The 12,573-nt window shown below is 48.0% G+C and overlaps 1 protein-coding gene across 3 annotated transcripts in view; it reads left to right on the forward strand.

Annotated features, from left to right (window-relative positions):
• CHRNE (cholinergic receptor nicotinic epsilon subunit) overlaps window positions 1-12,573 on the forward strand; it is a 74,910-nt gene that overhangs the window by 17,450 nt on the left and 44,887 nt on the right. For all 3 annotated transcript variants that reach the window (XM_088464639.1, XM_088464638.1, XM_088464641.1), the window contains exons 2-6: window positions 3,631-3,767; window positions 3,966-4,010; window positions 5,415-5,524; window positions 7,488-7,643; window positions 11,098-11,198. In XM_088464639.1, the coding sequence (XP_088320765.1) occupies window positions 3,631-3,767; window positions 3,966-4,010; window positions 5,415-5,524; window positions 7,488-7,643; window positions 11,098-11,198 (549 nt within the window). The remainder of the gene's footprint in view (window positions 1-3,630; window positions 3,768-3,965; window positions 4,011-5,414; window positions 5,525-7,487; window positions 7,644-11,097; window positions 11,199-12,573) is intronic.

Raw genomic sequence — 12,573 nt, forward strand, 5'->3', positions numbered from 1 at the left:
TTGCGACGAGACCCTTGTGGTAGGGTCTCGTGGCCGGAAGCCGGAATCTCACCACTGACATCACTTGTGATGTCAGTGGGGCCGCCCCCAAACGGCAGGCGTTCTCATGGGAACGCCTCCGTTTGGCTGCCACCCCCCCTGGCCCGCCCAAAAAAGGGGGCGAGCTGTCACTCAACATCGACAGCTCGCCCCCTTTGGTGCGAGACCCGGAGCGACGGAGTGCCCGTAGCTAGCCGGGTCTCGCGCATGCGCAGTGGGCTACCATCGACCCGGTTGTGAGCGCTCAGTGCTTGCGACCGGGTCGGAAACATGGCCCTCTGTCCTCTCTCCTCATTTGGATGGGGTTTGTTTGGTTGGCGCTGTGGGGGATGTTACGATTGGGGGGGGGGGGCATGTGGGGACTTTGCAGGGAGGCACCAGCTCTAATCACTAACAGGTGTCTCACCCCACCTTCCCATTTCTGTCACCACCATGCCCCCCCCAATTGGCATTGTCGGGGGGGTTGACTGCATTCTTAGCTTTGATGCATCCCGCCCTGGGAATGCAATAGAGAACAGATACAGTGGCTTGTAAATCTACTAAGGGGTGACAGGGGTGAAAACCACAGAGCGTGACATATAGTGCCGTCTCCTGTCCCATAGCCCTGCACTAGTATCTATAGTGTAGTGGCCTAGTTCACCGGCTGCTGCCGGCACTAACTGCTGGTGGGGGACTGGTAACTGTGATTTTCCCCCTTTTAAATCCTTCAGTGTTGAGGACAAATGGGACTCACTGTTAGCAGTGCTTAGTCCCACTCATCCTTAGCACTGAAGGGTTAATTTACATACTTCACCTTTGGGTGTCCTCTATCTCTTACTATTCATAGACAGATGTGCTACACTAACTTTAGGGCAGCGATGGGTGTCTCTAATATCTCTAGAAGTCCCAAAGCTAAGTGTCGATCTATTGTCAGTGACATGAATACGTTTCTGGATTGCATTGTAAACAAAACACAAAATAGTAATTACTCAAATGGGAACCACCCCTAAAGTGTTTATATCAGCGGTATATTTTTTATTTTCTACATTAAGCGGCCTATTTATCAAGCCCTTTTTTGAACCCCCAGAGGAGTCTTTCACAAATGTGCTGGCCGGGATCTAGCTCGCAGGGGCAGCGCTTTTTGCTACCGGTGTCCCTGCGAGTTACATTCAGTACATAGCGTTGGTATTATTGTAAAAAAATGAAAAAGTCAGTTGCAAGATGTACTGTTACTAATAGCGGCACTGCTGCGACTATTAATACATAGGGGATGATTCAGCTGCCGTCGCAAGTGCTGTCGCAGCAGCTAATATGTTACAGCACCATTATGGCAATGCAACAAAATGCGTCTTGCCTCATGCATGTATTACTTATCCGACCTACGTCCAAGAACGCAGCATCAGATAATTTGCAACACCAGGCTCAGTGATCCATGGGGGTCACGCAAGCCGGCTGGCCGCAGATACAACGGAGAGATCCTGGCCTCTTCCCTCCCCCCCCCACGCCTCCGTTTTGGGAAATGGAGGCCGTCGCCACAGCCTCCCCGCCCCCGCAAAAGGCAGCAGATTGTCAATCACTGCCAATTTGCTGCCACTCTGCGTGCGATCACGCAGGAACCGCACTGAACATGAAGAATATAGATCAGGGCCATAGGGCCTGATTCAGAGGCGCTTGCAAAAAGCGCTCGCTCGCTCTGAATCAGGGCGGGCCGGAGTTTTTTTTACACCAGCCTCTTAGCCGCTCACTAAGTTGTGGGTGACCACCCACAGCTTTTGCAAGCGGCTAGGTGATGGTCGCGATGGTCGCGACCATCGGGGCTTGCGACGAGACCCTTGTGGTAGGGTCTCGTTCCCGCAAGCCCCAGAGAGCTTCCTGCTCTAACAGAGCAGGAAGCTCTCCACTGACATCACTGGTGATGTCAGTGGTGCCTCCCACAAACGGCAGGCGTTGCTTCGGGAACGCCTCCATTTGTGTAGCCACCCCCCCTCCCCGCCTACCAAACGGGGCGAGCTGTCGATCAACATTTGGATGCGAGCGCCGGAGCGGGTGATTTCTCGCTCGCTCCGGGGCTTGGCGCACGCGCAGTACGCACGCCGCGCATGCGCACTGCACGGCCATCGACCCGCTTGCGAGCGCATAACGCTTGCGAGCGGGTCAGAATCAGGTCTGGATTATGAGCAGTGACATCAGAGATCGCTGATTATGAGCAGTGACATCAGAACACATCACTGATACAGATTTAGCTTACCAGAGGTAATAGGTGTATTTCAAGTACCTCTATATTACTGATTAATTAACCTGTTTGGATGTCACCAACTAGCCCGTACCTGTCCTAGTCCAAAAATGTGTTTCCGAGTCCTCTTACTTGCTGAACATCTGCACATATAAGATAACTCTGCTCCTGCAAAACCCTCAATACTCTGCTCCAGCGCTGGTAAATATGATTACAGCTGGAAGAAGGACATGTCCTATATATAGACTCTAATAAAGGACATCTTAGAAAGGCAGCTAGGAATTACTTACTTATAAATGTGTTCTTACAGAAATCAGAGAGTGAGGTAGTTTACAAAGCTGAGATGTTAAATTGCTGAGTTTTATTCTATTTGGATATTCTCCAATGCAGGTGTCCTGCTGCAACATCGTAATAAAGAAGATCCACTCTTTAGTGACCATCAGCTACAGATTTGAGAGCAGTAAGGCTGAGAAGTTACTAGTAACTACGCGTTTCGTGAAGATGTATTAATGTCTACTCAAAGTCACCTCCATCACAGTGTAGAATAGGACCTCAGTGGTAATTTCCACTAGAAGCGAATCCTAATCACACTTAGCAACTCCAAGCCCATCTCTCTTTCTTTATAATAAGGAACTTAGGGCCTGATTCAGAGCCGCTCGTAAGCGGACGCTCGTTCGCTCCGAGCGATGTTTGCCCAACTGCGCATGCGTACGGATCGTTATACGCATGCGCGAACCAGTCAGTGCGGCCGAAATTCATGTGCTCGCAAAATAGCGAATGCCTGATCATTTGAGTGACAGGAGTAGGCGTATGTGGGTGGTAACAGGGGAAGGTGCTTGAAAACGGGGAGTGGAGATCCGATCGCAGGCGTGCTTAAAGGTCAAAACGGGCGTTTTATGGGTGTCCATAATTAAAACAGCAGCGTCAGTGACCACGTCACTGGGTTATTTTATAGCCAGAACTGCTCGCAAAATTGTGGTAGCAAAAACCAACCCCAAGAATAGCGAGCAGTTCATACCCTGGTCGATGTACTCGATTAATCTAATAAATAGCGGACATGACGTAGGATGCGAGCGGCCAGGGGGCGTAGTTTCCCAAAAAACGACCGCAAGTTTTGTTCGCTCGTTCAGACCTAGAGGCGTGAACAGACCGCAAAGAGCGAACGGTTCATTTGAATAGCCACCCCTTTTTTTTGAATGAACGACCGCAAATAGCGACCGGCTCTGAATCAGGCCCTTATTTCTTAGGAAGATCATAAAGTACAAGTATAAAGTATAAAGTCCTTAAAGTCGCAGTCGGACAACCGCCAATAGTCGCTTCTGCGTTCACTTCTGAATCAGGCCCTGCGACATCTGACTGGCTGTCTCCTTCCCTTCCAGGTTCCACGGCCAGCGAGGAAACCCGACTGATAAAGGACTTATTCTCAAATTACGATAAACATTCCCGTCCGGTAAAGTCCATCAATGACATCATCGAAGTGCGGCTCAAACTCACCCTGACGAACCTCATCTCCCTGGTAAATAATAATCACCCCGATAGCTTAGGCGCTTATTACCCCCTGTGGGAACTGGCATAGGCTGGCATTGGGTCTGTGTATTTATAGAACCCATTTACACCAAGCGGGTATGTGACCTGTTCTGAGCCACCATGGTGATAGGTGGAAAATCGATTTTATTTACCATTAATACCATGAATTTCTTGAATCTATTTCCAGAAAGAGAAGGAGGAAACCATGACGACGAACGTGTGGCTACAGCTGGTGAGACGAGTGCCCACATAGCAGGGCACATTGTATTAGGATGGCACAAACTGCTCTTCTCTAAATGTTTGGTTATGGAAATGCATTAAGATGGGCGAGGCGCAAAGAGAACCCAGACATAACAGCTACATGGGAATCTGGTGCTCTCCGCCACTGAGAAATTAGAGACACAATTTGGCCATGCCCCGATCTGCCCAGCCACTCAGTGGGCACACCCCAAATTACTAGGCAACGTCTGTTCTCCTGTAGAAAACTAGGACTGCTCCATAAAAATATGAAACTTCTGTGGTTATGAGATTTCATCCTTGAAATCTGTAATTTGGGACATTTATTTTCCCCAGACAGACTGGGAATAAGAAAATGATTTGTCGTAATTATTAGGTTTTACCATATTTGGTTTAATAAAGCAAGCATGTGGGTACCTATGTGTCCCATTCCCAGCTTCTGAAATGTCTAAAACAGGGGTTCTCAAACGCGGTCCCCAAGGCACCACAACAGTTCAGGTTTTAGAGATATCCATGGTTGAGCACAGGTGGTGAAATCAAATTGACTGAGGTACTAATTAAGGGGCCTATTCATCATTGGAGGCCCTATGTCCTCCGATGATGAAGTATTGAACTTCAGTATCCAACTCGCTGCGGGGGAAACGCGATACCGGAGCAATTCATCATTGCACTGGTGCGGAGACAGCTGCTCCAAAAAGCAACTCTCTACAGACTAGCTGCGTTACTTACCTCTTTCCCGTCGTCCCAGCTACACATGCGTTACCCGAGGTCACGCATGTGCACAGCCACTGGGGAGGTAGTGAGGAGGCTGTGGAGGGATCCCTCTTCGCATCCCCGGAACTCCTTCCCATAGGAAGGAGCAGGGATCCGAGAACGAGCACCGTCTGAAGATGGCGCTTGTTCTCGGTAGCAAACTCCGAAAACTTTCAGTTTTTGGAGTTTGCTGAATATCAGGGGGTCCTTTTCGGACCCGTGATGATGAATGGCCCGGTAACTAAAATATGCGGAAACTAGCGTATCCGCATGGTTACCGGGCCATTTAGTGTTCATGAATAGGCCCCTAAGTCACCTGTGGTCAAGCATGGAGATCCTTAAAACCTGGACTGTTAGGGTGCCTTGAGGACCAAGTTTGGAAACCTCTGGTCTAATACTTTAGTGAGTGAGGGGTAACAGGATGCATAAGGTCATTTCAACTATCTTAAGAGGGAATGCCAATATCTTCCAGTGATATCTGTTATTAGTGTATGACGATGGCTCAGTATTGCCCATTACAAGTAATTGTATCTGTACATAACAGATGATATTTTTTGGGGGGTCTTGTCTGAAGACAGCTCTGCGAGGAAGATAATGTTGACGGAGGGCGCATTTCGCTGTTTTTTTGTTTACTGATTCTCCTCAGGAATGGGACGACTACCGGTTGAGCTGGAATCATTCCGAGTACGGCGACATCGCGCTTGTACGAGTGCGACACGACATGGTGTGGTTGCCGGACATTGTCCTGGAGAACAAGTAAGTCAATGTGATAGGCCGTATGGACTCCCATGATGCTCAGCTCAGGGGGGGGGGGGTCAAACATACAGGACCTGACAGCGTTTTTGACTGTAAAAATCAGGACCCCCCCAGCATACAAAAAGGGGAGTGGCCTCAATGTAAGGGGCGTGGCCTTGTGACATGCCTCTGTTTTCATTACTCTGGGGGGGGCGTGGCCCCTTCTCTCCTGGAGACCGCCCCCAGAAGCTCCTCCCACACTGTGTGAACAGATGCCGTGCGCATGGAATCTATTCATTCTGTATGAACACGCCCTTACTGTCGCTTGACCGCACTTCTAACCTCTGTCCCTCCCCCCACTTAGCACAGCACCAGCAGGCGCAAGCCCACAATGCATCTCATTCTGCGCGAGCACAGAGGCCCACGGTTCCCTAGTGCGCATGCATGAGTGGTCTCCATTTTGCAAAGAGAACAAATGCAAATTACTTTTTATGTCATACTGTACTCTGCATGAGCCCTGATGTGTACATACAAGACATAAGGTCATCTCTAACAGCATGGTTTTCTTCAGGCAGCTGGGATGGCAATAATGAGGATGTATAATATTTAACTCAGCAACCGGAAAAACTTTATCAGTCTCATACGTTTAGCTAAACTATACATATATATTCCCAATATCCCCGGTATCTCCATCCCAAACACCATGGGGTAAATTTACTAAAGTGAGAGTTTTTAGAAGTGAGTTTTAAAAGTGATGTTGCCGATAGCAACCAGTCAGATTCTACTTAACATTTAACTAGCACCTTCTAGAAGATAATGGCTAGAATCTGATTGGTTGCTGTAGGCAACATCACTTTTAAAACTCACTTCTAAAACCTCTCACTTTAGTAAATTTACCCCCATCCATCATTACCGTACATCACACAGGGCAGGTGCAATGTTTGCGGGCGCCCTAGGCAACATTTCACCATCCGCCCCGCTCCCTCCAATTCATAATAAGCCACGCATCAGCCTCCCCAGTTATATAACATGCCACATAGCAGTGTCCCAAACTCATAATATACTATATAGAATATTACACACAGCAGAGCTCCAAAATCATAATGTACCTCATAACCCTGCCGCCAATTCATTATATTCCACTCAGCCATGAATTATGACATTCATTTTTTTTCTGTGGTCTCAGCGGCGCCCTCCAGTGGCCATTGCCTAATGGTGCACCGGCCCTGACATTACACTAATTGCACCTTTACCAATGACACATGTAGCCTAACTATACACACATTAATATTATCTTCACTATTCCTATTATATTCACTATCACTAACCCAAAATATCTGTGGCTATAAGTGCACTGAAGACTCTGGGCCTGATTCAGACCCGCTCGAGAGCGCATAGCGCTCGCAAGCGGGTCGATGTTTGGTCCCTGCGCATGCGCCACCTCCAGCGTACGCAAGCGCGAGCCCCAGCGTTCGCAAGCGCAAGCCCCAGCGAGCGTCGGCAGCTCCGTCGCACCGGGGCTCACTACAAGACGGGGCGGCTGTCGATGTTGATTGACAGCTCGCCCCGGTTTGTAGACGGGAAGGGGGGGTGGCTGCACAAACGCAGGCATTCCCTTAGGAACGCCTGCCATTTGTGGGCAGAACTACTGACATCACGAGAGATGTCAGTAGTGGTCTTCCTACTCTATTAGAGCAGGAAGTCCACTCGGGCTTGCAAGTACTGAGACCATCCCGCAGGGTCTCCTCGCAAGCCCGATGGTCCTGATAATCGCGACCATTGCCAGGCCGCTCGCAAAAGCTGTGTGTGGTCACCCACAACTATTCGAGCGGCCTGGAGGCCGAAACTAAAGAAAAATAAAACGCCCTGATTCAGAGCGAGCGCACGCAAATAGCGTGCGCCTCTGTCTGTAGTGATGCTCATTTGCCCTGTAAGTAACCGGCTTTATATATATATATATTGTGTATATTTATATCTTTTTCAGCATTGACGGACAGTTTGATGTGGCGTATTACGCCAATGTCCTTGTGTACAGCACTGGGTACATGTACTGGCTCCCGCCAGCTATCTTCCGGAGTACCTGCAGCGTTGAGGTCACTTACTTCCCTTTTGACTGGCAGAACTGCTCTCTGGTGTTCAGGTGAGGAGCAAATAAACCTTCCAAATCCAGACCTAGAACGCTAGAAGTTCTACTGTACAAGTGTCTCCAAGGCCAAAACTTGCACTTGTGTGGCCCCATGAGCCCGGAGAGACAGGTCAGGGAATGCACGCACCAGTAGTATACAGTATGCACCAGTAGTATACAGTATGCACGCACCAGTAGTATACAGCATGCACACACTAGTAGTATACAGTATGCACCCACCAGTAGTATACAGTATGCACGCACCAGTAGTATACAGTATGCACGCACCAGTAGTATATACAGCATGCACGCACCAGTAGTATACAGCATGCACACACTAGTAGTATACAGTATGCACCCACCAGTAGTATACAGTATGCACGCACCAGTAGTATACAGCATGCACGCACCAGTAGTATACAGTATGCACGCACCAGTAGTATACAGCATGCACGCACCAGTAGTATATACAGCATGCACGCACCAGTAGTATATACAGCATGCACGCACCAGTAGTATACAGTATGCACGCACCAGTAGTATACAGTATGCACGCACCAGTAGTATACAGTATACACACACCAGTAGTATACAGTATGTACTATGCACCCACCAGTAGTATACAGTATGCACACACCAGTAGTATACAGTATGCACACACCAGTAGTATATAGTATGCACACACCAGTATTATACAGTATGCACACACCAGTAGTATACAGTATGCACACACCAGTAGTATACAGCATGCACGCACCAGTACTATACAGTATGTACGCACCAGTAGTATACAGTATGCACGCACCAGTAGTATATACAGTATGCACCCACCAGTAGTATAAACAGTATGCACCCACCAGTAGTATATACAGTATGCACCCACCAGTAGTATATACAGTATGCACGCACCAGTAGTATTCAGTATGCACCCACCAGTAGTATTCAGTATGCACCCACCAGTAGTATACAGCATGTACTATGCACCCACCAGTAGTATACAGTATGCACACACCAGTAGTATTCAGTATGCATGCACCAGTAGTATACAGTATGCACGCACCAGTAGTATACAGTATGCACACACCAGTAGTATACAGTATGTACTATGCACCCACCAGTAGTATACAGTATGCACACACCAGTAGTATACAGTATGCATGCACCAGTAGTATACAGTATGCACACACCAGTATTATACAGTATGCACACACCAGTAGTATACAGTATGCATGCACCAGTAGTATACAGTATGCACACACCAGTATTATACAGTATGCACACACCAGTAGTATACAGTATGCACACACCAGTAGTATATACAGTATGCACCCACCAGTAGTATATACAGTATGCACCCACCAGTAGTATATACAGTATGCATGCACCAGTAGTATACAGTATGCACACACCAGTAGTATACAGTATGTACTATGCACCCACCAGTAGTATACAGTATGCACACACCAGTAGTATATACAGTATGCACCCACCAGTAGTATATACAGTATGCACGCACCAGTAGTATATACAGTATGTACGCACCAGTAGTATACAGTATGCACCCACCAGTAGTATACAGTATGCACACACCAGTAGTATACAGTATGCACACACCAGTAGTATATAGCATGCACACACCAGTAGTATACAGTATGTACTATGCACACACCAGTAGTATACAATATGCACGCACCAGTAGTAAATACAGTATTCGCGCACCAGTATTATATAGTATACACGCACCAATAGTATACAGTATGCACGTCCTAGTAGTATACAGCAGTAGAGTTGTGTACAATGTAGCATAGCAGGCCCCCTTGAGAGGCAGCCTACTTAGACATGGCCAGACAGAAGGCATTTTCTTCGCGGGTCCCCACCACCTGCTGTAATGATGTACGCTCTTGAGGACATCATCACTATTTTTAATTACTGTATGATCTTTTTTTTTTTTTTTTTAAACTGTGTTTCCCCCTGTGCCCAGACGGCATTACTCTGCCACCATCCTTTAGATCAGCTTATCTGCCATTTTACCAATTGGGCGTACCTTATTATTAGCTTATCTGTAATTTTACCAATTGGGTGTACCTTACTGTCAGCTTTTCTGTAATTTTACCAATTGGGCGTACCCTACTGTTAGGTTTTTTGTCATTTTACCAATTGGGTGTACCTTACTGTTAGCTTTTTTTTGTAATTTTACCAATTGGATGTACCTTACTGTTAGCTTTTTTTTTGTAATTTTACCAATTGGATGTACTTCATCTGCAATTTTGAGAAAAAAGGAGTAGGATACCTGCGCACTGAGAATGGGTGTGGTAATAGCGAGCTGCAGTAAAATATAACAGCTGACTCTATGACAGGAGACAGTTTATCTGCAAATTGACTAATTGGCCGTACCCTACTGACAGGAGGCTGGCCAATCTGAGAGACGGAGTAGAGTGCACCGAGCCAACCAATCAGGAATAGACTTGACTGGACTAAACGCTCAGCTATTTTGTCTCTGGCCGGATATTGGTGCAGACCTCCCTCTTGCAAACAAGTTACCTTTCATCACAGTGGTTATTACACAATAATGTTTCACATCAGGGAGTGGTTCTAGCCACAGGAAGCCAAGCATTTCCTAAAATTGTGATTAAAACACAATAAACAGTGTTCTGTTATTCCCTAATATTTGCATAAGTTATCATTGGGACAGTTTCCCTTTTATCTTTACCTCACACACCAAACAAATTAATGTAGTGGTCAAGGTAGCACCATCCTCTTATCTAACTGTGGCAAATTTCCATGTGATTTCTGGTCTCAACAACTATGCTCTAGGCAGACTGCCTCAGAAATCAATACATTCTATAAACAGTATTTTCAATAATATATAGCAACTACAATATACTGACAAAATATTAGTGTCATGTGAGTACCATGGCAACCACAGTCAAATGTCACATCAAGTAAAAAGCAGAGAAGTTTTGGAGTATCCTTTCTGAGCTCAGTTACACCCTCCTTCTCCCACCTCTGCCGAAACATGACATGCTGAGAGTCTGTATGTATGACTGGCAGCCATACTTGTTTTCCCACCAGAGAGATCATGAAAAGGAGATAATGATTATTAGGAGGACAGCATAGAAAAAATAACTTCCCATGCATGCTCAAAAGGTACTTCCCTTGCTATTTATAGAATAAAAACCTATGTGGCATTGCTGCTTCAATCACACGGACATATTAAAAAGTTTGGGTGCTGAACGGATTGAAGGATTGTGAAATATTATGCAAAGATCCACATTGCATTATGGTAATATGCCTCCAAGGGGTCCATAAGGGAATAACCTATGAATAGTTCATGGTCACAGTAACAGCCTTACCTTTACAAAATGGATTGTTATATTGCAGCATTTATACTACTGTATAACGTTTTTATCTCCTCCCATCCGGCCCAGACTGTCTTCTGCAAATCTAAGGAGTCTCTCTCTCCCTGCAGATCTCAAACATACAATGCGAAAGAGATTGACCTGCAGCTGGCCTACGCAGATAGTGGTGGACCTATGGAATGGGTTGATATTGACCCAGAGGCATTCACAGGTAATTCCGGCTGGTCACAGCATTTGTTTGCACTAATGTTGTCAATGTCCCACTCGGCCGTCCTCCACCCAGATTGACTTACTTGGTCTGTTCTAATCCATCCAGGCTTTCTATTCTGTCTGTATTCCTCCACCCAGATTGTCCTACTCTGTCTGTCCTCCTCCATCCAAATTGTACTACTCTATCTGCTCTCTTCCACCCAGGCTGTCCTACTCTGTCTGTCCTCCTCCACCCAGGCTGTCTTACTCTGTCTGTCCTCCACCACCCAGGCTGTCCTACTCTGTCTGTCCTCCTCCACCCAGGCTGTCCTTCTCTGTCTGTCCTCCTCCACACAGGCTGTCCTTCTCTGTCTGTCCTCCACCCAGGTTGTCCTGCTCTGTCTGTCCTCCACCACCCAGGCTGTCCTTCTCTGTCTGTCCTCCTCCACACAGGCTGTCCTTCTCTGTCTGTCCTCCTCCACCCAGGCTTCCCTTCTCTGTCTGTCCTCCTCCACCCAGGTTGTCCTTCTCTGTCTGTCCTCCTCCACGCAGGCTGTCCTTCTCGGTCTGTCCTCCTCCACACAGGCTGTCCTTCTCTGTCTGTCCTCCACCACCCAGGTTGTCCAGCTCTGTCTGTCCTCCACCACCCAGGCTGTCCTACTCTGTCTGTCCTCCTCCACCCAGGCTGTCCTTCTCTGTCTGTCCTCCTCCACACAGGCTGTCCTTCTCTGTCTGTCCCCCTCCACCCAGGCTGTCCTTCTCTGTCTGTCCTCCTCCACACAGGCTGTCCTTCTCTGTCTGTCCTCCACCCAGGTTGTCCTGCTCTGTCTGTCCTCCACCACCCAGGCTGTCCTTCTCTGTCTGTCCTCCTCCACACAGGCTGTCCTTCTCTGTCTGTCCTCCTCCACCCGGGCTGTCCTTCTCTGTCTGTCCTCCTCCACCCGGGCTGTCCTTCTCTGTCTGTCCTCCTCCACCTGGGCTGTCCTTCTCTGTCTGTCCTCCTCTACACAGGCTGTCCTTCTCTGTCTGTCCTCCTGCACCTGGGCTGTCCTTCTCTGTCTGTCCTCTTCTACACAGGCTGTCCTTCTCTGTCTGTCCTCCTCCACCCGGGCTGTCCTTCTCTGTCTGTCCTCCTCTACACAGGCTGTCCTACTCTGTCTGTCCTCCTCCACACAGGCTGTCTTTCTCTGTCTGTCCTCCTCCACACAGGCTGTCCTTCTCTGTCTGTCCTCCTCCCAGGTTGTCCTACTCTGTCTGTCCTCCTCCACCCGGGCTGTCCTATGTCTGTCCTCCTCCACAGAGGCTGTCCTTCTCTGTCTGTCCTCCTCCACCCAGGCTGTCCTTCTCTGTCTGTCCTCCTCCACCCAGGCTGTCCTTCTCTGTCTGTCCTCCTCCAC

This window comes from Taudactylus pleione, unplaced genomic scaffold (genome assembly GCF_031769625.1).
Source record: "Taudactylus pleione unplaced genomic scaffold, aTauple2 ptg001724l, whole genome shotgun sequence".
NCBI classification, from domain to species: Eukaryota; Metazoa; Chordata; class Amphibia; order Anura; family Myobatrachidae; genus Taudactylus; species Taudactylus pleione.